The 26,220-nt window shown below is 45.0% G+C and overlaps 1 protein-coding gene and 1 long non-coding RNA gene across 2 annotated transcripts in view; one reads left to right on the forward strand and one right to left on the reverse strand.

Moving 5' to 3' along the window:
- The first annotated feature begins 12,554 nt into the window (after positions 1-12,554).
- Positions 12,555-25,981, forward strand: LOC129338369 (uncharacterized). The gene is made up of 4 exons (XR_008597942.1): positions 12,555-12,640; positions 16,321-16,374; positions 22,686-22,870; positions 25,182-25,981. It is a non-coding gene; the product is annotated as an uncharacterized LOC129338369 (long non-coding RNA).
- Positions 23,378-26,220, reverse strand: part of PDILT (protein disulfide isomerase like, testis expressed) — a 30,451-nt gene continuing 27,608 nt past the window's right edge. Inside the window, exons 10-11 of the mRNA XM_054992526.1 lie at positions 24,790-24,867; positions 23,378-23,558 (exon numbers count right to left, since the gene is read on the reverse strand). Coding sequence (XP_054848501.1) covers positions 23,487-23,558; positions 24,790-24,867 — 150 coding nt within the window. The 3' untranslated portion in view covers positions 23,378-23,486. The remainder of the gene's footprint in view (positions 23,559-24,789; positions 24,868-26,220) is intronic.

The following is a 26,220-nucleotide window of genomic DNA, read 5'->3' on the forward strand; positions in this document are numbered from 1 at the left end:
CAGAGGGCATTCATTTCTTAAAGAGACAGGTGCTGCTTTTTATTATTATTGTGGGCACCCCCTGTGTATTTTTCTTTTTAGATTTTGGTTTTTTTGCAAACCTGAGACTTTTTTCAGGTTCGTAGAAAGATTTGTCTTGTTTGTTAATGACTCCAGTCACCGAATTTAAGTATCCACAGATTTGCCAATTGAGAACTAAATATATTGATAAGCACATGATTTTTTTTACCGTGTTAATTGGTATACTCTCAGTGTAATCCTAAACAGAGTTCATCCAGACTAAGCCCATTGAAAGTAACTCTGCACTGGAGTAACTCTGCTTAGGATTGCCCTGTTTATTCTGAGCGTGACATCTAAGATGACTTGATGCAGAAATGTTTCTAGAGGGAGGGCAGAGGCACTAGCCATTAATGGCTGTCTGCCATGTAGGAGGCAAAGTGTTTTAGAAGCCCTGCAGCGCGGCACAGACTGGCTTGTACATAAACAGAGAGAGGAGCATTGTGTTTTTGCCAGAAGCAATTTGGAAGACTGCAGTTCTCTTGTTATTTGTAGCACGACCTTGCTGTGGTTGAACTGGCATTATACCTGTTAACAACACTGTGGTGACCCTCCTCCTGCCATGCACGCTCAGCTTGGATGTGCAAGTTAAATCTTCCTACAGGCACGGAAAAGTGGGCTTGTAAAGATCCCCTCGCTAGACCATCTGGCTAGAGCCACCAGTGGTTTCTTTCGAGGAAGGGATACTGCAAGCAGTATAGTTCACAAGGAATGTGGAGGGAAGAAGAACCCTTTAGGGATGCATCTACAATATTAATTGGGATTTCTGCCACATTTGAAATTCCAAACAACTCAATCTCGTTTCCAAAGAGTAACGAATGAATTAGCAGTCCTCTACTGTTCCACTCTTGATTTCTGAGACCCAAGCTACAAGTGATGAATGACACTTGAATGGCAAGTGAACAGACTCACGTGTATTCCTCCCTGTTCACTTGCGCTCCACTTGCGCAAGTGAACTTGTAGCTTCACTTGTAGCTTGGTCCTGAATCTTGTGCAGAATGCTGAGGATGTGTTGTTTGCACCAGCTTTGAGTTTCCTTTTCCTTCCTAGTTCCCTTGATTAAAAAAAAACCCTATAGTAAAACAATCGTGATGTGATCATACGTATACTTGTGTCAGGATATCAAGAGATACTGTAGAGATTTATAACGTGTGCTGTGGAGAGATTGATTTTTGTTCTCCATCTCCCGTAAGACTAGAACTCGGGGGCATTCAATGATTAAGGACTGATACAAGGGAGTATTTTTCACACATGTTATTAGCTTGTGAGCCTCACTGAAAAGGAATATGGAGCCAGCCTAGATATGATGGCTTTCCTGGGTTTATAGCTGTGTCTGCTGATTCCATTTTTAACTGATTTGTAGTTCTTTAACACAGAGCCGCAAGGCCCCATCAAGAACAGGTGCGCCGTGAGGCAGCCGGCAACTCTGTGCGGCCCTGCCAGCATCTCCTTCCTGTTCTTGCCTGGGTTTGCTGGCCAGGTCACTGTCTTCATCCTGCGAAAGGAGACAAAGGCAGGAGGAAAGTGATGACAGCAGCGCACAGCTGCCTGCACCCCCAGACCCATGGCTGCCTCCTTTCCGCATGTCAGGTGAGGTGATGAGGCAATGCCTCTGGGTGAGCTGGTCGGCCAGTGATCCCACACACCTACGGCTGCCTTGCTTCGTGCCTGTTCTCAATGGAGCCTCGTAGCTCTGTATTAAAAAACTACAAATCAGTTAAAAATTATATCAGCGGACATGGGTATAAGTCTAGGGAAGTTGTCAGGTCTAGCTTGGCACATAATCAGCGCTAGAGATGAGCACGATCCGCATTACGATCGAAAAAAACCCACGATAATGGCGATCGCGTGATCATGACCCGGCGGATCGTGATCATCCACAGCCAACGATCCAGCGATCGGGAGAGGCCTGGATCGTTGCGTTCGGGCTCGGATCGGGGATCTAGACACTCAGGCGCCAGCAATCTATTCCCCTGGCAACGGAGCCAGGGGAAAGCCTGAGCTCTGTTTGCCCTCCTTCTGTCACCCTGGAAACCCGAATGGAAGCCCAGCTTTCCTTGATCAGCAGGGCTTCCTTCCAACCATGGAGCAGCAAAGCAGTCACAAGTTGGGAGAAGACACCCAGGGGAGGGAGGGGGAAGGGGGTGTTCTATAGCCATGGACACTCCAATCTCATCCCTGCAAACCCTGATAGGCAGCTCTGACGGCCAAACACAGACCTCCTGTGTTGCTGAGGGAGGGTGAACAGAGCCCCAACATGGGCTGCTGGAAGCCCCCCTGAAACAGCTGTTTGGAGTGTGGCTCGTCGCCACCTCCCCGTACCCGCCAGGTCCAGCGGCCGCCACCACCACCCGCCTTCCCACATAGCTGGGAATAGCAGCGCAGCCCGCTTTGGCCTCCACAATCCATGATCCACGATCCACGGCTCGGGAACAGGAGATGCTCGGTGTGGATCATTAATTCGGGATCGTCACCGGCGCCGATCCACGGTCAGCTGGATCGTTAATTTTTTTTGGATCATGCCCATCTCTAATCAGCACCACTCACTTAATTCAGAGGAGTTAGCCGTGTTAGTCTGTAGTAGCAAAATAGTAAAGAGTCCAGTAGCACCTTTAAGACTAACCAACTTTACTGTCGCATAAGCTTTCGAGAATCACCGTTCTCTTCGTCAGAGCTTTTGCTACAGTAAAGTTGGTTAGTCTTAAAGGTGCTACTGGACTCTTTACTATTTTACTCACTTAACTGGCTTTTAAAAGGGTATTAGATCCACAATGGATAGGTCCATCAATTGCTGTTAGTCTTGATAACTAGGGAGGAATGCTGAGAACTTCACCGTGAACATGCCCAGCGGATGAACATACCATTTTGGACTGCTGTGATCAGTCTTGAGCCAAGCCTCTTTGTGCCTGGCAGCCATCTTGCCTCTAATGGCGTGCCAAGCAGCTTTGTGGCTGCACGGGAGCGGTGGTGGTGGAACTTCATTTGCTTCTGCACCGTAGGTGAAATCAGGTCTCCACCTGATTGTGGATGCTCAGATGAGGTAATTAAATTACACAAGGGAGGAATTTCAAGTCTGGCTTGCATAAAGTTGTACATGTGCATGAGATAATGTGAATAACTCTGTGTTTGACGGACACTGAACAGTAAGATTTTTTAAAAACACAGTGTTTATTTGGTGCAGTAATAATATAACCCCAATGAGGTTATTGGTTTAGTCCAGTAGGGTGGAGTCAGTAGCTAAAGCCAGGCAGCTGAGGAAGAAGCTGGTTGCTGGGGTCCAGAATAATAATTAATATGCTCTTATCACCTTGAATAAGGTAATCAAATGTATGTGAACAATACGACTTAAAGTGGTGTTTGTGTATTGTGTTTGGTTGGTGTTACTGGGATTGTATTATTTTTGCAGGGCTGTAATTCCCCAAGAAGAGGACAGAAGCCTGGGCTACAGTTGCTTTGAATTGGAAGGATAGTGAAAAAGGACTCTATTGCTTAGTGGAATCAGACAAGTTGAACGGTTTACCTTTTCAAAGACATCGGCCGTTTCCACACAGCCAAAGCCTCCGGAAGATCACACAAACTTCATGGAACGAAGCGTCTTCCTAGTGCGATTTCCTGGCACGGTTCCGTTTAATAGCACGGTTTCAGTGCGCTGTTAAAGGGAATCGTGCTGGGAAATTGCACTAGGTAGACCCTTTGTTCCGTGAATTCGTGTATTGTGTTTGGTTGGTGTTACTGGGATTGTATTATTTTTGCAGGGCTGTAATTACCCAAGAAGAGGACAGAAGCCTGGGCTACAGTCGCTTTGAATTGGAAGGATAGTGACAAAGGACTAAGTGATAGCACTTAGTGGAATTAGACAAGTTGAACTGTTTACCTTTTTAAAGACATTGGCCGTGCCAGTTTCCACACAGCCAAAGCCTCCGGAAGAGCGCACAAAACTCATGGAACGAAGATTTCCTGGCACTATCCCGTTTAATAGCACGGTTTCATCGTGCTGGGAAATTGCCCTAGGAAGACACTTTGTTCCGTGAGTTTCGCGTGATCTTACAGGTGCATGTGAAAATGGCCATTGTTGGTTTAAAGTTTCTGTATGGTTGCAGTTATGAGTTTAGTTTTAAAAAAATAGTTGTATTGTATTCATTGTTAAAAGGTTTTAAGAAGATGTTTTTCTTAACTTAAATTTGTGTGAAAGTCTGCTTCCTAAGCCCCGTAGAACCCATACAAGGAGAAGTTACAATAACAGATATGGGATGGGGCTAAGACAACTGCATCCATCCAGATGTTCTTGCTTTGTCCCATCTGAATTGAAGGGCTATTAGACAGCTCTGTGGCTACACAAGAGATGTGGTGTGTGTGGTGTAGTTTTGTTTCCTTGTTTCAGTGGAATTTAATCTCCTTGTCTTGCGGCCACTTTTCCATTTACACAGGAGGTAAGATTGATTCTGTCCCTGGTAATGTGATAAGGCTGTGCAAAAATGCAGAAAATAATGTTGATAATTCAGACATAAATGAACACCAAATGGCAAGGTGTTTTTTTTTTTAAAAAAAACTGTTTATAGTCACAGATTGATTGATTTTGTTCACATTCTGTTTCTACGTTCTTGGCTACCTAGCGGCGTGTAGTTTATTACAGATTTTTGAGGGAGGTGGGAAATTAGACTTCTTAATGAGCTGTGTGACAATGCATGTGTGAAAAATATTACCAATTACTGTACTATTTGAGTATGCAAAAAAGAAACCAATGAACAGACTGTTTGCAAACAGCCAAACTGCTTGCTGAAAAATTGACTCCATGCTCACAATCGATGAGCAGAACACGAGTTGAACCAGTGGAATTCATGCATTATCCAGTCGTACCTTTGGCCTTCTAGGAAGAAAGGGGAGCAGACCATGGCTGCCTCCAATTGCAAATATAAAAAATGAGCAGTTTACCAAATGCCTAACAGCCAAAGGAACACTTATAAGGTGGAGAGTCAAGGAGGTTATTAATATCCTCTGACTATACACTGATCATACCTAGACATTATGCACTAAAGGGTGGCTTAGCCTTGGAGGTGACTTCAGTTATGGTGTCTAGGAAATATATAGTTTGGGGAAGAAAGAGGCTGGTTTGCAGAGGACTGCTTGCTACAGTTTAATCTGTTTTGCGGGAAGCCTAAATGGCAAGGGGAAAAGGAGAGTTATCTGAGTTATAAATGTGAGAAAGACAAAGCTATTAGCGATGGTATCTATTTTCCTGGGGTAATTTGGCTTCTGTCCCCTAAGGTCCTCGAAGCAGACTTCCTTATCAGATGACTGCAAACAGGATTGTCAAATCTCATTTTGATTTGCCTGCAGGAGGAGGGAGAGGGGAATGTTCTCCCTGGAAGTGTCAGGCTGTCGTGTTCCCAAATAGATCAGCTGGTGCTGGATGTTGCTGTGTGGCGTGCAGAGAAGCCAGGTTTCCAATGCTGCGTCGGTTGCACTTTGCACCAGTCACAAAGCCCAGAGAAGAGAGGTGAGGAGAGTTTGAACTGAGTTTGAGTTGTTGGAAGAGGAGGATTTAACGCTGTCCCTCTCCTCAGGTTTCAGAGGGGGACAAACCAAAGAGTTAGAAAGAGAGGTCAGGGCATTCTGTTTTCTGTTTACTGCTCTGACTGTCCTTTGGTATGTAGATTGCTATTCTCAGGATTTCCTCCTCCTGACTTCCTTCCTCTCACTTCTTCTCTTCCTGGCATTGTTCCAGGCAACACCTCTCTCCTCTCCTCCCTCCATCTTGGCAGCATGGATGCAGTCCTTGTCCTGCCATCTATGTCCATCCTTAGACTAGATAGAGGTAGTTAGGATCTGTCTCTTCTCCCTTCCTATCAGAGTATGGAGTTTGTGCAATAAAGAACTCTACTTTATTTTCTAAATGTAAAGCAAGTGTCTGATTTTCTTATTTTCTCTCCTACACACACACCAGCCAGCAGAACCAGCTCACAACCACCTATAATCATGCTTCCTATGCCAAACGATGGACTCTGCTAACGGCCCAAACATGGAATCCTTTAATTAGGTTTCTGGGGCCTACATAACGATATATTTATCATTTGTGTCCTCCAGTACAGCAAATGGCACTCAACTCAGACTCCAGCAGCACTAGAAAATAGGACTTTGCATGGGGAGATGGTGTAGGAGGTGGGTTTTATACCCTTCCAGGGGGTTAAGTTCCATTTCCAGGGGGCAGCAGGAGAAGGCTGTGGCCTTATTGTCCTTTATTGCCCCTTGTCCTAATGAAGATCTTTCCCCCACCTTGCTTGCAAAATTCAGTGTATCTGAATGCTGCTTCATCTGATAGCCCCTGTAACTTGGCAGCCTTGTTCAAGTATGGGGAGGCGAGTAAACACCACCCTTTGTGCAAGCAGCAACTGGTTAGTGCTTGCTTTCTCCCAGGGCTGTGTGAAGCCCAATTCCAGTGTTTTATAAAAGAAAATTGGGGACTCCACAGCGGCGGCGCACAGTTGTAATTTGTACACAATACGACACACTCATGCCATTCCCCTGTGTGCGCACATGTGCTTTCTAGCTTTTAGTAGTGCACTGTGACAGAGGCCAATGAAGAGCGGGAAAGAGTCCTTAGAACTGGGAATTCTTCAGCACAAACTTGCAAGATTTTAATTTTTGAACTGCACGAATGTTGTATTGGAACTGCACCTTGCCCCCCCCCCCCCGCCCCGGAACAGCAAATTTTGTGTCTGCATTGCACATTATGATAAAGCTCTGCCCAGTTTGGAACTCGGCTACCCGGCTAACATTGTGACTCCCTTCACGTGAGCATCCTTGTGTAAATCGTCTCTTGTATTTTGGCTCTTAGACCTAAGCTACAAGTGACGCCTGACACAGGTTGGACACTTGTCAGCTTCCCTCAAGTTTTGATGGGAAATGTAGGCATCCTGGTCTTGCAGCTGTAATGGAGAACCAAGCTGTAAAACCAGGACGCCTGCATTTCCCATCAAAACTTGAGGGAAGCTGACAAGTGTCCAACCCGTGTAAGGTGTCACTTGTAGTTTGGCTCTAATATGGCTACCTGCCTGAAATGATCTCTGTCTCTCTCTGACTGAGAGCCAAGCTATAAGTGACGCCTGACACATGTTGGACACTTGTCAGCTTCCCTCAAGTTTTGATGGGAAATGTAGGCATCCTGGTCTTGCAGCTGTAATGGAGAGCCAAGCTGTAAAACCAGGACGCCTGCATGTCCCATCAAAACTTGAGGGAAGCTGACAAGTGTCCAACCTGTGTAAGGCATCACTTGTAGTTTGGCTCTTAGTCTCACTAATCGAAACTTTCTCCTGCCTTATTCTGGGCTGTTGTTAGGCCGCTAAAGGAATGAAATGGAGTGTCTTGTTTTTTGCCCCTTTCCAGTGCAGCTACTAACTGAAACTTCAGTTTTACTCAGCATAACAGTGTAGAGAAGAGGGCAAAACCTCTTCACCTTCTACATCCCAAGCCTCAATCTGAACTGGGGTGCCCTACAGCTGCTATCTTTCTGTTAAAAACACTGGGATGATTCCGGGTCTCGCAGTACATCCGTAAGGTTGATTCCCAATCCCTCTTACCAGGTTTCTGTAACACTTGGTCTTGTTCACCTATACCATTGATACCTGTTTCTCTTTCTGTCTCTCTCTCTCAGTTGCTATGGAAACACTTGCCTTCAACTTCCTTCTCTCAGAGCCACCCCAGTTCATTTCTTTTGTTTTGCATTTCCTGGCACCATCTTGAACCCGTCCATCTTCCTTGTTTGATCTTTGTTTGCGGAAAGGAAGGTCAAACGGGAGCACGTCTGTGCTGGCCAATTTTCTTGTGATTTGTTTAAGATGATGCTACTTGTTAGGAGAGGCTTGTGTGCTGCATGCTGAATGTGCATGACGGCCGCCTCTGCCGGGCTCTGTTAATTACAAAATTCATCAAGCAGTATGGCTGCTTCGCTCTGACCTCACAACCCCCCTGTGAGGTAGGTTAGTCTAGGCTGAGATTGTGTGACTGGCTCAAAGAGAACCAGAGAATTTCATGGCACTGTGGGAATTTGAACCCAGGTCTCCTAGATCCTAGGCTGACACACTAACTATTACATCATATTGACTCTTGTTGCATGGAACAGTTGTTTGCATGATACACTAATTGGAAAATCAGTTTCTTCAGTATGGCTCCAAGCACTCCTTCCTATTCCCTGTCAATCATTTGTGGAAATGTGGGCGTGGCAACCAAGTAACTTGCATGATGGGAATTGTGCTGCAGCATTGTGCCTATTGCCTATGGGCGGAAACCCATCAAGAGAGCTCTGGAATGATGAGATGACATCGCTTTGCAATGAGAACTCAATTGCTGGATGGATTAAGTGCTACAAGACCTGCGTGTGCTTGTTTGTATTTAAGTATTCATGCTCACAAGTGAAGAAACCAGGCTTTTTAAGACCTATGGTTGCATGCAGCATGAAAAGATGTTACCACACAAACAGACACATCAAGAGAAAACTGCTCTTGCCACCTCAAAAACATCTTGAGAGTGCATAGCTTCAGTCACAGACAGGGCTTTTTTTCTGGGAAAAGAGGTGGTGGAACTCAGTGGGTTGCCAACACAGGGGGGCAACTCTTGGCAGGAGGCGGTGCCCGTGGTACCACATGTGCGCGTGCAAAGTGCACTCATGCTCCCAGGGCCAATGATGTCACTTTGGGTCAGCTGGAACAAGGGGGGAGTTTTAAAAAGTTTAAATCGCCCTTGGCGAAAATGGTCACATGGCTGGTGGCCCCGCCCCCTGATCTGCAGACAGAGGGGAGTTGAGATTGCCCTCTGCGCCGCTGGAGTGGCGCAGAGGGCAATCTAAATTCCCCTCTGTCTGGAGATCAGGGGGCGGGGCCACCCGCCATGTGACCATTTTCAAGAGGTGACGGAACTCCGTTCCACCGCGTTCCAGCTGAAAAAAAGCCCTGATCACAGATCACTCTGAGCACAATGCGCTCTGAATCTGTAGTAAAACAGCTTTTTGTTTTTGACTGATGAGTTACAGATAAGGCCATGGAGACGTGACCTGATCAATCGCTTTCTGGATTTGGTGCTCTCACTGCACACAGTAAGTTGTGTGTGTATCAACTGTGGGAACAATTTTCTTTCTCCGAAGTGATGCTTGGGGATTACTGCAGGCCCTTGTGATGCATTATGGTACTCATCACGTTGGATGTGGCGTTCTGATATTTGTAAAAGCCGAGTATGGATACTTGTCCCAATTTGATGACTTGCCCTCGGTTGGCTCCCTGGGGTCTTTGGGAACATGTATGAGAAATTGACTCCCACTCTTGGCATGCTAATCCGAAACAAATGTCTCTGAATCACAACCATTAACCACCAGGCTCTGGTATGACTCATGTACAGCCAAGGGGTTACTGCTGTTGTAGCTATGAGCCCATATGCTTTGTAGTAACACTGAAAACGACACCCAGGAAAGAGATCTGAACACCCTGAATGTGTGGCAGCCCAAACAAAAGATAGATGTGGCCCTGCTTACCTGCAGTTAGATGCAACAGACCCTCTTAATTGTTTGCCTGCCAATCAGTACAATTCCTAAAACCCACCTTATTTTTATCCCACTTTTCCAACAAGAATGGCCTCCCCAACCAAAACCAATGCAAATGATCATTAATGTTCAATCTGAAATGTTTGTCTGGGAGAATCTCAACCGAATTTGGGTCCAGAAGGGTGCCTGGCTGCTGCCCAGATAATGGCAGTTGATAGCTGGCAGCAGAAGGTCTGAAACCTGCTTTCTCATCCCCGCCCAAATGGCTTTGTTAGTTCATTTGAACAGTTTTTGAAGACTTTTTGCTGAAGAACAATGGTTTACGGACCCATCAGGCCCTTCCTTTGTGTTTTTTTGGTAAGAGATGAACATCTGGAATCTTCATTCTCACTGATTTTTTTCTCGTGTTTGCTTTGAGCAGTGTGGGTTACTTCTGAAGAAGATACCAACTGCTCCATCTTTATTGCAATGTTGAATTCCCTCTTGGCTAAAGATAGCTAACTGATGCTCGTATCTTCAAGAAGGGAGAAAAGGTAATTAGCCATGTTTGTTTATTCATGCACAAAAAACCAGATTCTTGGTTCCCTCAAGACTTTTGCAATAACACACCTTCCAAGGACTCTCCATCTCTGTTGGATCTCGGGATGTGATTTCTGAACCATTAACAGAATCCAGCATTTTTGAGTTTGGGATCTTTTAGCCAAATTAAATCTCTTTGGTTTAATGAAAGTAAGAATCTTTTTCCCCACCAAGATTCAGATGTGTGGGAACCAGTATCATCAACATGTAGAATGCAAGAAGAAACGAAAGGCCTGTCTGTTTCAAACCGTGGTTAGCAGATGCCATTTCTGTTGTATTTCCACAATCAGAGCTTCACAAAAAAAGTCTGGAATCCATCATATATGCAATCCGATCAGCATTGCTTTTTTTTTTTTGCAGTGTTTCATTAATACGTGTGTACTCATTGACAACATAGAACCGAACAGAGATGCAAAAGAACAGAAGGAATTGGACTACATGCTATGGTACATAATCTAATTCTGGATTACTCTTAGAAAATACTCTTGCAGTGCAATCCTAAACAGAGTTACTCCAGTCTAAGCCCATTGATTTCAATTGGCTTAGACTGGAATAATTCTGTTTAGGATTGCACTGTTGATTAAAATAGAATTGAGGGCTGCAACTCAGTGTAGAGCAGAATGCAAAACAACAGAAGAAACAGCCCAAGGACATGTGCTCATCCTCACACACAACATGTGTTATCCAGAGGGATCCTAATGGAGAAAGTACTCTTCTGACTTTGATTAATCATGTCCACTACATTGCAGACTTTGAAGGAAAGGAATAAATACTTAATCTGAAGCATTTCTTTGAACTTCCATTGCATGTCAATGGGCACTGACGGCTTCTTTCTTTAGAGGCCATCTGATTAAGAAAGTGAGCCGATTGCCTGATGACTTGTGATAAGGCAGTGAATGTCACCTTTTGACCCAAGATAAGCAAAGAGCAATGTTCATTCAGCACTTTGGCCCGATTGAACATATTGCTGGAAGTCCAGCATCAATATGAGAGAATGCTTCCTATTTCATTTCATTTTGGTCAATAGATTTGGATCTTTGCTTTTTGTGTGTGTGTGGTCGGTTTTGTAACATTCATTTGCATTGTGTATGCCTGTCCTGCAGTTTTTCTGTGGCCATCATTTATCCATAAGCAGGTATGTTCTGGAGACACAGGAAACCCCCCTCCAGCCCATAAATCAAATGCCAACGTGGTCCATTGACACATCCTACTGTCCAGATGATTTCACCAGGCGCATCCAGGGTTGACCTCATCTTATCCTGGCTGACCTCCGTCATCTTAGGGCTGTCCCTTCTCCGCAGCTCTCAGGGGCTTGCCTGGTTGATGCTGGGCTGGTTGGGCAGCCAGTTTGCTTGGTTGGTAAGAAGGCTTTGAATAGCCTCCCCCTCGGACAGACACCCCCCATTTGCCAATGGAATCTGAGGGTGGGAGGTTCTTCCTTTGCCAAGAGTGGTGCCCTGTGTGCCTGGGTCTTTTCCTGGCAATGTGGTTGGGTGAAACTTGCAGCAGGAGTAGGGCTGGAAACCTCCAAGTGGTGGCTGGAGATCTCCCAGAATTACAACTCATCTCTAGGCCACAGAGATCAGTTCCCCTGCGAGGAAATAGCAGTTTGGGATGGTGGACTCTATGGTGATATATCCCACTGAGGTCCCCCCCCCCTCAAAACCCCAACCTCTCCAGCTGCATCCCCCAAATCCCAGGAATTTCCCAACCTGGAGCTGGCAACCGGAAGAGTTTCAGTGATTTGACAGACAGCAGGGCAACGGCCCATTTCATCCCCCAGTACCCTTCTCGTCTCTCAGCACTACCTCAAACCCTCCTGCCCCCAAAAGGGAGAGAGTGCCTGAATAGGGGAGGAGGGTATGCCCCCTTCCTCCAGTTCCCCAGACTTCTCCACAAAGTGGTTTCTCTTTCTCCTGGATCCCAGGCTAAGGGAACGGGAAGTTCCTTTCTTTAGGATTGAGGGAGCTTCTCTCTAAAATATTTTTGAACAAGCGTTCCCAATTTTCCCCTTCTCTTGTTGGCTGGCGGCTCTGATTGCCACCTGACTATCAGAGGGCATTTTAAGGAAGAGGGCACACCTGATTGTGCAACTCACACATGGGAGTATAACAACCCTGTGTGCTAATTTGCAGCTATGTATGTATGCACTACACACATTTTATACAATTTGTCCTTTTTAGTACTTAATCGTTTTTTGCCCAATCTGCTTGGAAGTATACAGAACCGAGCGGGATTCGCTTCCGGAGTGAATTGGTAATGCACAGAACGCAGCCCACCCACCCGCGCATCGGGACTACATTTCCCGGGGGCCCTTGCGGGCGGCTGAGCCCAGCTGGCGGCTCGCGGGAGGGACTCGCGGCTTCCTCGCAGCCCGGGCGCGATTTCCCCAGGATGCCTCTGCGGGTCAACGGGGAGCGGCTCGACCCGTCGCGGCCCGCCCGGGAGCTGCTGCGTTTGTGCCCGGAGCTGGAGGTGAGCTTGGGCTGCTGGGCAGGGCTTTGGAGAGCCGGCTGGCCTCCCCTGCAGGTGGAGAACAGCAAAGCAAACCAGCCGCCCTCCGGCATGGCTGGCTTCAGTGTCTGGCGCGCCCTGGGATGCTTTACAGTAATAATATAATGGTGGTGGAGAATGCCCTCAAGTCATAGCTGGCTTATGGCGACCCCTGGTGTAGTTCTCATGGCAAGAGAGTAACAGAGGTGGTTTGCCATTGCCTTCCCTTCAACCCTGGTCTTTGTTGAAGGTCTTCCATCCAAGCACTAACCAAGGCCGACCCTGCTTAGCTTCTGAGACCTGACGAGATCAGGCTCACCTGGGCTAATCAGGTCAGGGCAATTCTCCTCCTCCTCCCTGATTTGGAAACGTTTGTGCTGCAGTAAAATGTTAGTCCTTAAGGTGCCACTGGAGTCCACTGCAGAGGAAGAAGTGGGTTCTAGTTCCAGAAGCATATGATGGAATAAAAATGTTAATCTGTAATGTTCCTCAAGGCAGCCAGTGTGGTTTAATGGTTATCAGATTAGGATCCAGAAGATCCAGGTCTGAATCTACACTCTGTCATGCAACCTCATTGGTGACCTTGGGCCAGGCACATTCTCTCAGCTTAACCTACCTCACAGGGTTGTTGTGAGGATAAAATGGAGGAGAGGAGAATAACGTGAGCTGCTTTGGATCCCCTTTTGGGGAGAAAGGTAAAATATTAATGAAGGAAGCAAAAAAATACGATTCCAGGTTTGTTACTTTGTTTGTTAGGCTAGTCCTTAAAGTGCCACTAGATTCCATTGCCTCTGAAGAACTGGAGTCCACAAAATGGAGTCCACAAAAACTTGAGCTGGAAGAGCATTTTGTTAGTCTTCAAGGTGCCACTAAAGTCCATTCACATCCACAGTGGTATGATCTTCTCCATAATCTCTCAAAGGCTGCAATGCCATGTTTGCTTTCTGGAGGTCCTAGGTAAAGTTAAATAATTTAGGTGACCGTTTTTGTAAAATGGGCAGCCTTTCTTGTTAAAGGTGGGTTAAGAACCGGGTGCAGAATGAATTGCGTTCCTTTGTGATTTTAATGTTATAACTCACCTTGAGAACAGTTTCATAAACAAACCAATAGGCTGTTGCTTCCATCTAAGTCATAGGTGACTGTTCCCACAACCACCTTGGCATGCACCTCTTGGTGTGGGGAAAATGTTCAGCCCATTTCAAGTTCTTGCCAAGTCAACCTATGGGGTGAGATGGTTGGTTCTGGTCTGTCCTCAACAAATACCTGAAGAAGGAAGCTTTGATTCTCAAAAGCTCATACTCTGGAAATCTAGTTGGTCTTTAAGAAGCCACTGGACTCAAATCTCACGAGTGTTTTAGTGTGTTTTGTTGGCATCTTGCCCCATGATTATCACATACTTCCCCATGTTTATCATCCAATGGTACATTTTGGGAATACATCCTAAGAATATAAGATGCAAGTGATTTGTAGTTTGCCTGGCAGGGTTGGCCATCTGGACTCGTCAAAAGACATTTGTTCACTATTGATCAAGTATTTTTAAAACATTAGAACCCCAGATAAGACCTTTGCACCATCACCAACATTGACTCTTGGGCTTGCTACAAAAACAGGCGGGTTAATTGCTGTGTTAAGTGTGAAACCAAGCAATATTTCATAGAATATTTCATAGAAAAAGAGCTGGAGGAACTCATTAGCATAACTCATTAGCATATGCCACTCCCCTTCACAGCACCAGAAATGTGTCATTAGCACAACTGATTTGCATATGCCACACACCCCTGACATCACCTGTCCTGGCTGTTTTGGACCCAATCCTGGCCATTCAGGGCTGAAATTGGGCCCAAAATGGCAAAAAGGGACTGAAAATGGCCGAAAAGGGGCCCCAAATGGTCAGGATCGGGCCACTGCTGAGCACCACCCGTCAGAGGCCCAATCTGGGCTGTTTCGGCCCCAATCCAGGACGAAACAGGCCCAAAATGGCCGAGACTCAGGTGGGTGGGGCCACCTGACGTTACCTCCTTGGGGAACTGCCAGAACTGCATTCCTGCGTGTTCCCCCTCGAAATGAGCCCTGAGCAATATTAATCTTAGGTGAGGTTTCAATAAAATGAAAGATTCCCTGAACGTGGTACTGATTCCAGAGGAGCCAACCACATTAGTCTCTTGTAGCCAAAATTAGGTAGGAGCCTTGTGGCATCTTAAAGAATAACCTTTTATTCTAAGATAAGCTTTTGTGGACTAGAGCCCACTTTATCAGATGCATGCAGTGGGCCCTCACTAGGCAGATGTGCATGCGCGGGAGTCCCAATGCAAGGGTGTTTGTCCCCCTTTTTTAATAGGAGAGGGCCAAGCTGCTGAGGAGCCAGCTCACTCACATCATGGGACCCTGTGGCCTTTCCTAAGCCCAGCCAAGAGAGTTTGCAGTGGCTGATATGGAAGTCTGGAGTGATCAGCGCAGCTCTCGTTGTTGCTCATTTGCTTTTTGACAGAGTCTCTTTCTGTTCTGGGATCTGACAATGCAACCACCTGCCACTTGGTAGTACTTAGACGCTCAGGTAGGGCAGCTGAAGGGATAATGCGAAGTGCCCGTCACATAGTAACTGGGGATATCTCCCGAATTAAAGAAATCTTAGGATAATCCTGGCTATGATATCAGGAGATCTCCTGTTTTTTGTGCTTGATAAGCCACATGTTGTTAGGAGCCAAATGAGGGTCATGGCATAGGGTAAAAAGGGGTCATTCAACCCTTCCCACCACCATTCCACGCTGCATCCTTTTTTGACCTTAATTGGTCCCCCCCGAATGGCTTTTCATTCCACAGGGGAAAACCTACGAGTGTATGTAATGTTTTTTCCTTGGGGTAAAGAGCAGCTCTGGGGAGGGAGCCAGCATGTTGTGGTGGTTAGAGCATTGAACTAGGATCTTGGACATTCAGGTTTGAGTTCTTATTCTGCCATGGAAGCTTGCTGGGTGACCTTGAGCCAGTCACACACCCTCAGCCTAACCTGCCTCACAAGGTTGTTGTGAGGATAAAAGTGGAAGGGAGAAGAAAAAGTAAGGAATTGTGAGTCATGAAAAGACCATGTAAGGTTAAAGCTTACCTTCCTTGCCTCTGTGATCCCCGATTAGTTGGGATCTATGCACATAGCAGAATTAGGTGGTAGAATCCTAACTTGGGAGAGCAGCCTTTACAGTTCAGATGGCAGTAGGTGTGTGCTGTTTTGAAAAGATCTTCCATTTAAAACCTGCTTGTAATAACCTTAACATCACAGAGGATGGTTCTATCCCAGCCTGCTTCTTGCTGTGCAAGCTGTTTGCAAGGGAGCATTCCAAGTGCAATCTCTATTCAGCAATTGGATGCGCTACGCTTGATTTTGCTGTCTTATTCTGCTGCCCTTAAAAGCGAAATCCAGAAGTTTCACCATATTCCTGCAATATATTTTGCTTCCTCTTTGTTAATCTGCTCATAGTTTAAAGTCATACATGAGGCTATGGGGCTTAATTTTAGCCATTTTTATGTTGATGGGGATGCAGATCAGAATGTAGATGTCTGCCATTGCCACGTCCCCCCAGTTACAATGACTTTTAATATTCCATGACTAGTCTTTTGGTCTTAGGGCCTATAACATTTGTGTGTTCTGTCTCTCTTTTTCTTAATAACAGAATTCAGTGACGAGCTGGAAAAGGGCAATCCCTTTCCATTCATTTATGGAAGTGGTGAGTAAAATTTGAATTTGGCATCCATTCACCTTAGTAGGTGTCGAGATAAAGGTAGAAAATGCTTGAGCTGATTGGTATTTGATTTATTTATTCAAGACTAGCTTGATACCCGTGCTTCACTATGGTATTTAACTGCTTTAAATCCAATTATAATACTTAAGGCTATGTAACATTTTTTGGTACTTATGGAAAAGAAATGGCCCCTAGAAAGGTCACGCACCATCTGCCCATGAAGATTTAAAAACTCAGTTGCTATACTGACTTTTATATAAAATCCCGGTTCAGGAGTCTTGTACCATCTTTCTTCAACTGTCTTCAATTTTCTTTACCTGATTTTTACCTCCAAACACAGAGTTCCACAGCTGACTGCTCGGGGGGGGGGGCAAGCAGGCGCCTGCTAGCCACACAGGAAAGCCAGGCCCCACAGGGAGATTGGCAACCCTAGTGAACTTTTAGGGGAAGACTGGGAGGTGCATCTTACCTCAGGACACATTCAATGACTCCCAATAGCACCTGCATACTGTTTAGAATGTGGAGGGTGAAGACCAATCAGTCCACATACGCAGATGACATCAGTGTTCCAACTGTCTTGGTGGGGGGTGGGGGAGAATGAGGTGTGGGATGTTGTGGGCCCTAATCAGCCCGCATATGCAAATGACCTTGAAAGGCTGGCCCAATCAGGGAAGAGTGGCTGAGCTGGCAGTGGGCAGGGGCTGCAAGCAGGCAGCAGCCTGCCAGCCACTTAGGGAAGCTGTATCCCTTTGGGAAAACTCATTTGACCCCTTTTTGCCCCCTGAGGGGACGAATTTCTTAAAATCCCTCCTTAGTGGGTATATAAATCATGAAAGGAATGTTTTCCCCAAATTTCATGTTTCTAGGTCCAGAGGTTTGGGCTGGGCGTTGATGAGTCAGTCAGGACACTTGTCTTTATATATATATAGGTGTACTTATTATACGTGGCCCTCTCCGCAAATTTTGGTGGCTCAGTTTTACTTAATGCTTTGATGCCATCCTTCTTCTAGTGCTCATGTTGGCATGCTTATAGTGCAATTATAGCTGGTTTTCTACCTTCGAAGACCGTTGAAATCTTAGACTTAGAAGAGTGTAACACTGTTTAGTATTGCACCCCACCATTTATCCTCACAAGAACCCTGTGAGGTAATTTAAAATAAAAGGCAATAATTCTCCCAAAGTCATCCAGTAATCTTCACTTGGGGATTTGGACCTTAGTCACTGCAGTCCTTCTTTCATACACAAGCCGCTACACTGATCTCTACCATAAAACCAAAAAAATAAATAACTCAAATAATTGGTAGAATAAATAAATGCTAAAACTTAGCAACCAGATGAATGTGAAATAAAATTTTCATGAAATCTCCATCCTTTTCTAAAAGGAGTAAGAGAAATAAGTCAAGGCAGGTAGCAAAAGTATATTTTTTAAAGCCCAGCAGTTCTGAGAGTTTCTGGTAGGTAGCCATATTGGTCTGTAGTAGAACAACAGGATTTGAGTCCTGTGTCACCTTAGAGACCAACAAGATTTTCAGAGTATAAGCTGAGGTACCACTGGACTCATATCTGGTTTTCTGACAAAGCAGTATCTTTTGCAAGATGAGAGACCAGAAGGAAACTGATGATGCAGAAGAAAAGGAAAAGAAACATCTAGAATACAACAGCCAATACATGTTTGATAAATTTTCATTTCCTTTTAATTGAAGTTGTGTTCGACACTATTTCTTCTGTTCAAGAAAAGCTTCTCTTTTTATAGCTATTAACATTCAGTTGATTTGCCTGATTTCACCAGCAGTGTTGGGACTTCAAAGTCTTCACACCAGCCCTCTTCTGAGTTTTATTCTTGCCTTTTTCTTCTAGACTTAAAAAGGATACATAAGCCTCTCTTCTTTTAACATATATGTCTAGTAGGGAAGATACCTTTTAAGTTTGAGCTCCCAGTTGTTAGCAGAGAGTGTCAGCATGGAGTAGTGGTTTGCTACACAGACTGTTTCCAGTGCCACCAGTACAGCCTTCTTACGGGAACTTACATCCTCTAATCCTTTGGGACCTTTAAGCCTGGATTGCATATAGTACCATAGGTTGCATATGATACCATATTTCCCCGAAATGGGAGGCAAAGGACATTTAAATCATTCCACTTAGAATAAAAGGAACAGTGTAAAAGGAAAGCAAAAATTCAAAACTAAGCAATTGGTCCAATTGGATATACCCAGAAGAGGAGAGTATGCACCCTAGTCCTATGGAGAGGGGGAGCACCTTCTATGCAACAAGACAGATGGTTGGACTAAAAGTAGGGAGACCTGAGTTCAAATCTCCACTCAGCCATGAATTTCCTAATGGGTGGCTTTGGGCCAGTTGCATGCTCTGCCCACACTACCTCACTGAGTGGCTGTGAGGATAAACTGGAAAGGGAAATGTAAAAGATAGATAATACATCCATGCTACAAACAGGAAGTGATGGATCTGAATAAATGCTGCAGCAGCATTTACCGTTAAAACCAGAGCGTTGGATTTAGATTAGGCTGGTGTGGGCTGAGAGCCAGTGTGTGTAGTGGTTAGTGTGCTGGACTAGGATTTACAAGAACCAGGTTTGAATCCCCACTCTGCCACAAAAGCTTGCTGTGTAATCTCAGGCCATCACACTCAGCCTAACCTACCTCACAGGGTTGTTGTGTAGATGAAGTGGAGGAGATAATGATGTAAACTGTTTTGGGTCCCCAATGGGGAGAAACGTAGGGGCGAAATGAATTGAGTAAATTAAAAAATTGATTAGGGAGGGACCTGGGTTTAAGAGCACATTCAGCGTATTCAAATATCCGTCCCTTTGTAGTTCAAAAACAGCAGCTGTGGATTTTTAGGTTTATATATGGGTCTACCCTGGAGCTCCTTGTAGGAAAGTATTATAGAGAATATTAGCTGTGTAAATTGACCAATGGCGCCATCTAGTGCCAGACAGCAGCAGAATGCAGCATATCGCTTTAGCCCAAAGAGAAGCCTTCCCAGTTAGTTTGCCTGTGGTTGGGACAAAAAGACAGACCCAGAGAATAAGGGAAGAGCATTTTTGTGACTGGCACCTTCAGAGAAGACAAACAGGGAGTAGGAAAGATATTCTCTCCCATGTGTGTTTTCCTTGTGTTTGGACACAGGATGGGCCCTTTTCAGTTCTGGGTGTACTAACTGGTGTTTTAACTTTGTCTCCGAGCAGCAGTGTTAAGACTGGAGGAATTTTCCATGCTTGTTTTCCAGACAAAGGACCAGAGGAGAATCACCAGATCTTTTCCTAAAAGGGTCTGCTGGCATACAGCAAAATGGGAAGAGGATTCAAAGAGGCAATTAAAAAGATAGCCAAAGGTTACTCGAGTGGGGTGCAAGTGGAGTGCAAGTGAACAGGGAGGACATACATGTGAGGGCCAAGCTACAAGTGACGAATGACACTTGAATGGCAAGTGTATTTCTCCCTGTTCACTTGCCCTCCACTAAATCCACTTGCTGTTCAAGTGTCATTTGTCACTTGTAGCTTGGCCCTGAGTCTGTTCACTTGCCATTCAAGTGTAATTCGTCACTTGTAGCTTGGCCCAGAGTGGAGATGTGAACACTTGCCTGCATCTCGGAGAGTCCCTCCAAACACTTGACTCTCATGCTGAAGCGCAACCAACTGGCAAGATGTTTGAGAAAACAGTTCTGAACAGACAAAATCAGCCTAGAGGACTGTGGGTTTTTTCCAGTCACAGCTAGGAGAGGCTTGCATTAGGGAGATGAAATGTTGCTTTGCTTGGCATATGCCAATATTTGTTTAATACAGCAATGAATAAAGACTATGACCTTTACTTGGGTCAGCAGGGTGCAATCAAGAATTAAGTTCATTTTTTAAAAAAATTACTGTCACAGTGAAATCCTAGTCAGAGTTACTCCAGTCTAAACCCACTGACTTCAATGTAAATGCAGCGGCGCGTGTTATTACGAGAGTGCCAAATAAGGCACATAGAACACCATTCTTACGTGAGCTGCATTGGTTGCCAGTGGAGTACCGGATCAGATTCAAGGTTCTGGTCTTGACCTATAAGGCCCTGTGCGGACTGGGACCAGCGTATCTATGGGACCGTCTCTCCCCATATATTCCCCAGAGGACACTCCGATCAGGGGACAAACAGCTGTTGGTGGTCCCTGGCCCCAAGGAGGCCCGCCTAGCCTCGAATAGAGCCAGGGCCTTTTTGGTCCTGGCTCCCACCTGGTGGAACACTCTGTCTGCTGAAATCAGGGCCCGGCAGGACTTACTATCTTTTTGCCGGGCCTGCAAGACAGAGTTGTTCCGCCCGGCATATGGCTGAGGCTGGGCCTCCGCCGGCCTGGAAAAAAGGGGTGTATAAAACCCTCCCTGTGAAGGCTGTCCACCATCTTGTTTTAAATGTGTTGTTTTTAATGAATATGAATTTTTAATTGTATTTTAATTGTATTTTTAATATGTTGTTATCTGCCCTGACCCCGCTTGCGGGGAGGGTGGAATACAAATGTGAAATAAATAAATAAATAAATAGGCTGGAGTAATTCCACATAGGATAGATGCAGAGGAGTTAGCCGTGTTAGTCTGTAGTCACAAAATAGCAAAGAGTCCAGTAGCACCTTTAAGACTAACCTACTTTATTGCAGCATAAGCTTTCGAGAACCACAGCTCTCTTCGTCAGATGCAGAGAACATGCATATGACAAAGAGAACTGTGGTTCTCGAAAGCTTATGCTGCAATAAAGTAGGCTAGTCTTAAAGGTGCTACTGGACTCTTTACTATTCCACATAGGATTGCACTGTAAATGTCTGGCTTTGCGGGAGGGCCATGTTCTTTTCATATTTATGAGATTTGCAACATTTAAGGAAAAGGCATTTTGTCCAAACTACCTTCAAAAGAGAGGCCAGTGGGATTCAAGGACGCTAGTTAACAAACAAAGCAGCAACTGTACAAAAACCATTGTTAACTTGCTTCTCTGTTGAATGGACTGTGACTGAACCGCCAGCTAACTCATTTGTGCAAATCAGTCTTTTAAACAAAGCAATCTGATAACAGCCTTGGGATACTGAACACATCTGAAAGCATGAATTCAGCAGCAGGAGGAAACAAACAAATGCTGAATTGTACATTAAGAGGTGACGCTTAAATGGAGCTGGTCATCTAAGCGCCGGCTGATATTGCTGCCTCTGGGAATGGATTGTTTCCCCCAGTGATTGCTTCTAATTCCTGGCGTTTCTCCCCTCGCCCCTGGGTGGAGGTGTGGCTTGTGGTTTCGTATGAAGAAAGGCTCAAGGTTCAATCTCTGGCAGCTGTACTGAAAAGTGCTCAGGTAGCCAGGAAAGCCGTTTCTCTGCTCCTGAAATGCTGCCAGAGTAAACAGGACAGAGCAAGACAGATGAATCGTCTGATTTTGGTTATAAGGGCAAGCTCATCCATCGGCTATAGGAAGCAGAGAAAACATTTTGATGCTGTAGGGCATACGGATGGTTCAGTGAACAGCAGCAGTTAAGAGCCAGGCCAAATACCATCTTCATTTAGATTGGGGGGTCAGCCCCCTAAGAAAGTCTGCCTGGGCTGCCCTAAGTCCTGCTCTACCTGAACTTACCTGCCGTATTGATGGGGAGCATTGCAGGCTGCATTGGATGCCAAATCTTTTCCCAGAATGTATCTGGTGCTACTGATACTATGCAGCCACTGGTCAGGAACAGGGGGAGGAAAATGGAGGGATGGGGCAAGAATTCTGGCTGCTTCTTAACTGCCTTCCTCCTCCACTGGGGCAGATAAGTTTGGGTGGGCTGGAGGTAGGGTTGCCAGCTTCCGGTTGGGAAATTCTTGGAGATCTGGGGGATGGAACCTGGAGAATGTGGGGTTTGAGGAAGTGAGGGGCCTCATTAGAATATAATCCCATAGAGTCCACCCTCCAAAGCAGTCATTTTCTCCAGAACTGATCTCCGTCTTTTGAAGATCAGTTGTAATTCCGGGAGATCTCCAGCCACCCTAGGTGGAGAAAAAGCAAGGGAGCTGCTCACTCTTTTATACTCTAACGAAGGAAAAACACTCTGCATGTGTACAAAGAAACACTTTATCCTAATACTACTTTGAGACTGCAATCTATACATGCTTAACATGGGGCTGAATCCTAGTGGGAAAAGATCCCCCAAGATTCCTCGTGGATCGCCCACTCGTTCGTGTTCTTCTTAGCGCTGAGACTGAAGATATGCTGAAGAAGGTAAGCTCTTGCTCACTGTGTTTTCCAAATGGATTCTCTGTTTTCTCTCAACTTTTCTTTGTCCAGGGTCCTCCCCCTGCCCTTTGTGAACAGAGACCCTTGTTCATCCAACACCTGCTTGAAGCCAACTGGCAAAATTCATCAGCATGCTGGGAGAAGCTTCACGCAATGATTTCTACCTATTATGTGGGGCTTCAAGTCAGCCTTTCTCATCGGTGACTTCGCAAATGTGGGACATCCCCCCCCAACAGGTGGATTGGGCAGAATTCAGCCCCAAGTCTGGAAAAATCAGCTATTCTTGCTTTGACTTGCTCCCTTGAAGTACCTGGCCAAGCTGACATTTACAACCACTACAAAAGACTTTCTAAAAACCAGAGGAGTATCTGAAAATAAGCTCCAATGGTTGAAATGGCAGTTATGTCACAAATTTAAAACATTTTTAGGGTGTGAAACTCTTTAGTGGGGCAAAACGGTGCCCCTGGTGGGTCAGTGCACTCGCTGCCCTCCCCCTCACCATCCCTGTACTTCACTCCTGTTGTTGAGGAACTGGGTGGAGAGAGATTTGAGTTGCAGCAACAGGATCGGTTGATGTGGGCAGGTTACAGATCAAGTCCAAAGCGCTTAATGTTCTGACTTATCCTTTCAAAAGGACAAAACGTTTCCCTGGATTTGCCTCTGTTGACAGAAATGAAGCATTGTTAGAAAGAATTAGAAAAGCTGTTGAGAATCACCCTTGAAAAAGCCAAATCAGTCACTGCTGAGCCACAGCTGGTTTTATTTTCTTAAGGTCTTCCTAAATTCCCCATAATCACATCAAAGGTAACGCCTCTCAATTATCTTTGCTGCTGCGGGGAGGGGAAGAACCTACTAAAGCTCTTCCTTTTTTGTGGTTTTTTCCTGTTCCTTCACAACATCTTTTTTCTTGGTCTTTGAAGACACCTTAAAAAAACACAATAAAAACAGAGTTATGCATAAATATACTTCATAAAGGCTGCGCATCATGATGGCAGGTAGTGATACTTTGGTTGTTATGAGAACGAGCAGTGATCTGTAAGGATACAGGTTCAAATCTCATCTCTGCCACAGTTATATAGTGTATAGATTCAAACATGTTTTGAGAAATTAGCTTTTGATTGATTCAAACAGAGCTGGCCAACAATTATAGCAGGAGTTAACAAAGTATTTTTTATAACATTTCCCAAGCAAAGATCAAATTGTTGAGAAGGTACTGAGATCTAAACAGTGGAGTAGTGGCCTACCTTACAAGTCTGTTGTTAAGATTACTGCAAGATAGCATGTGTGAAGCACTTGGAATGCTGCAATTAGGACTAAGCTGATAGGACCCTTGCATCTGACGAAGAGAACTGTGATTCTCAAAAGCTTATGCTACAGTAAAGTTGGTTAGTCTTAAAGGTGCTACTGGACTCTTTTTGATTTTGCTACTACAGACTAACACGGCTAACTCCTTTGCATCTGGGACCCTGAGTGTTTCTTTCCCATTTTGCATACGGTCATGGCCTTTGATTTGCTTCACTTCTATGGCTGTCATTCAGGGTTTTATTATGTCAGTCCTACTTAGACCACTTGTACACTATTTTATGCCATTTCATGTCATGTATAAGCAACTGATGTGAAAATAAGGCTGGGTTCATTTTTAACAAGGGAGGAACAGAATAAAAATGGGGAAGTTCACATGGACCCAGTCAACTTTTGAAATCCTTGGCCAAGCTGATCCTATACCTTTGGCACAGCCAAACAGAACTCTGCAAACCAAATCTGCTTCCTGTCTCCCATTAGCTGTCCTTCCTCCATCCCTCCCCACAACAGGTATATTCAGGGCTTTTTTCTGGGAAAAGAGGTGGTGGAACTCAGTAGGTTGCCTTTGGAGAAAATGGTCACATGGCTGGTGGCTTCGCCCCCTGATCTCCAGACAGTGGGGAGTTTAGATTACCCTCCGCGCCTCTGAGCAGCGTGGAGAGCAATCTCAACTCCCCTCTGTCTGGAGATCAGGGGGCAGGGCCACCAGCCATGTGACCATTTTCAAGAGGTTCCGGAACTCCGTTCCACCGCGTTCCCCCTGAAAAAAAGCCCTGAGTATATTTATTCAGTCATTTTGTGAAAAAATTCACACCCATCACATAAGCCTTTTGATGTAGTTCCATTCCCTTACCTTCTTTTGTGCCTTAATTTGTTCTTCTAAGAAGTTCACAAAAGCATCAAGAGTGTGTTCTCCTTTGTATGGGTCAACCTGGCAAAAACAAAATGTATAAAAAGACACAAGAGAGGTTAAGGTAAATACAGTGTAGAAGCCTTTCAAAGCCTGTGATCTAGTCACACTTATGGGACCTTTAAAACACTTGGATGTTTATGAAGGACCTGTTCCATTGACCAGAGCTGTCTTAGTAAATAAATGAAAGTTAGATTCAAATTGATGTAGTTTTTTCATATGGTTTGGCCAAGCTTTTCATATGGAAGGAACGCATCTTTCTCCACAGTCTGAATCCATCTATCTGCCACAGTATGTAACTAATATGTTTGTTTCGTACTCTCTTTGCCCTACAGATCTCTCAGAGGAAGAAGTATGCTGCCATTGCCTCTGTCCTCCATCTCCCATACCACAGTGCAGACATTCAGAGAGTACAAATGAAACATTTCCCCTGTCAAGGCAGGCAGGGGCAACACAAGAGCAGAGAATGGAATAGCAAGTAAAAGGATCCACTACTGCTGATACAGAGTAAAGAGGCAAGTGGTGACAGTGCTATCATTGCCTTAAAGTGGAAATGTTGTACAGTGGAAGGCCTGTATGGTGGGAACATCTGGTAGCTGGTCTGGTTGGAAGACATCCTTGTCAGTTAAGGTATCTGTGGAGTCACCTCCTTTTACTATCACACCTGCTGCCATCTTGTGCAATAGTTGAATAGGCACCAAGACACTGGAATAATGGCAGTCGCCACAGATTTCCAGGTTATTACCAACTGCCATTATTTTAATGGTTGGATTTAGTACATATTAAAGCAAAGAGGGAATTTGGTTTGGATTTTGATTAGTTGATTTCCAAATGCACCTGCTCAAGCTATAACAGCATCCCTGTCAACTGTGCCATACATCACAGCAGCGGCTGTCAGCCTTGTTGATTATTGTCTAGAAATTGGAAAAAACAATGTCAAACACAATGCCAAAAAGCATTTATTCTTCAAGGGATAAAATTGCACAGAATTATGTTAAGTGGCACATTTCATGCCGTCTAAAAGCACAGGGGCTACTGTTTGGTTCATTACAACCTGGGCCCTGCAAAACCCAGCAACAGAGAGTACCTCCTTAAAAGATTAAACAAGGACAAATGTCGCTGAATGTAATTTATTGTTCAGGGAAATAAAGGCAAAAATGAAAACCTGAGTAATGTCTTAATTATCAAAAAGTACCATCGAATCAAATTACTTGGCTCCAGAGGTGATGTTCTCACTTCAATTAGATTACCCATCCGGATGGTGTAGTGTGACCATTTGTTTAATGTGTGTTTTTTTTAAAAAAAATTGTGATCTCTTTTGTTGTAAAAGTGTTTCTGTCATTTTGAAAAGCACAACAGAATGGTTAGCGACTG

This window comes from Eublepharis macularius, chromosome 12, assembly GCF_028583425.1.
Source record: "Eublepharis macularius isolate TG4126 chromosome 12, MPM_Emac_v1.0, whole genome shotgun sequence".
NCBI classification, from domain to species: Eukaryota; Metazoa; Chordata; class Lepidosauria; order Squamata; family Eublepharidae; genus Eublepharis; species Eublepharis macularius.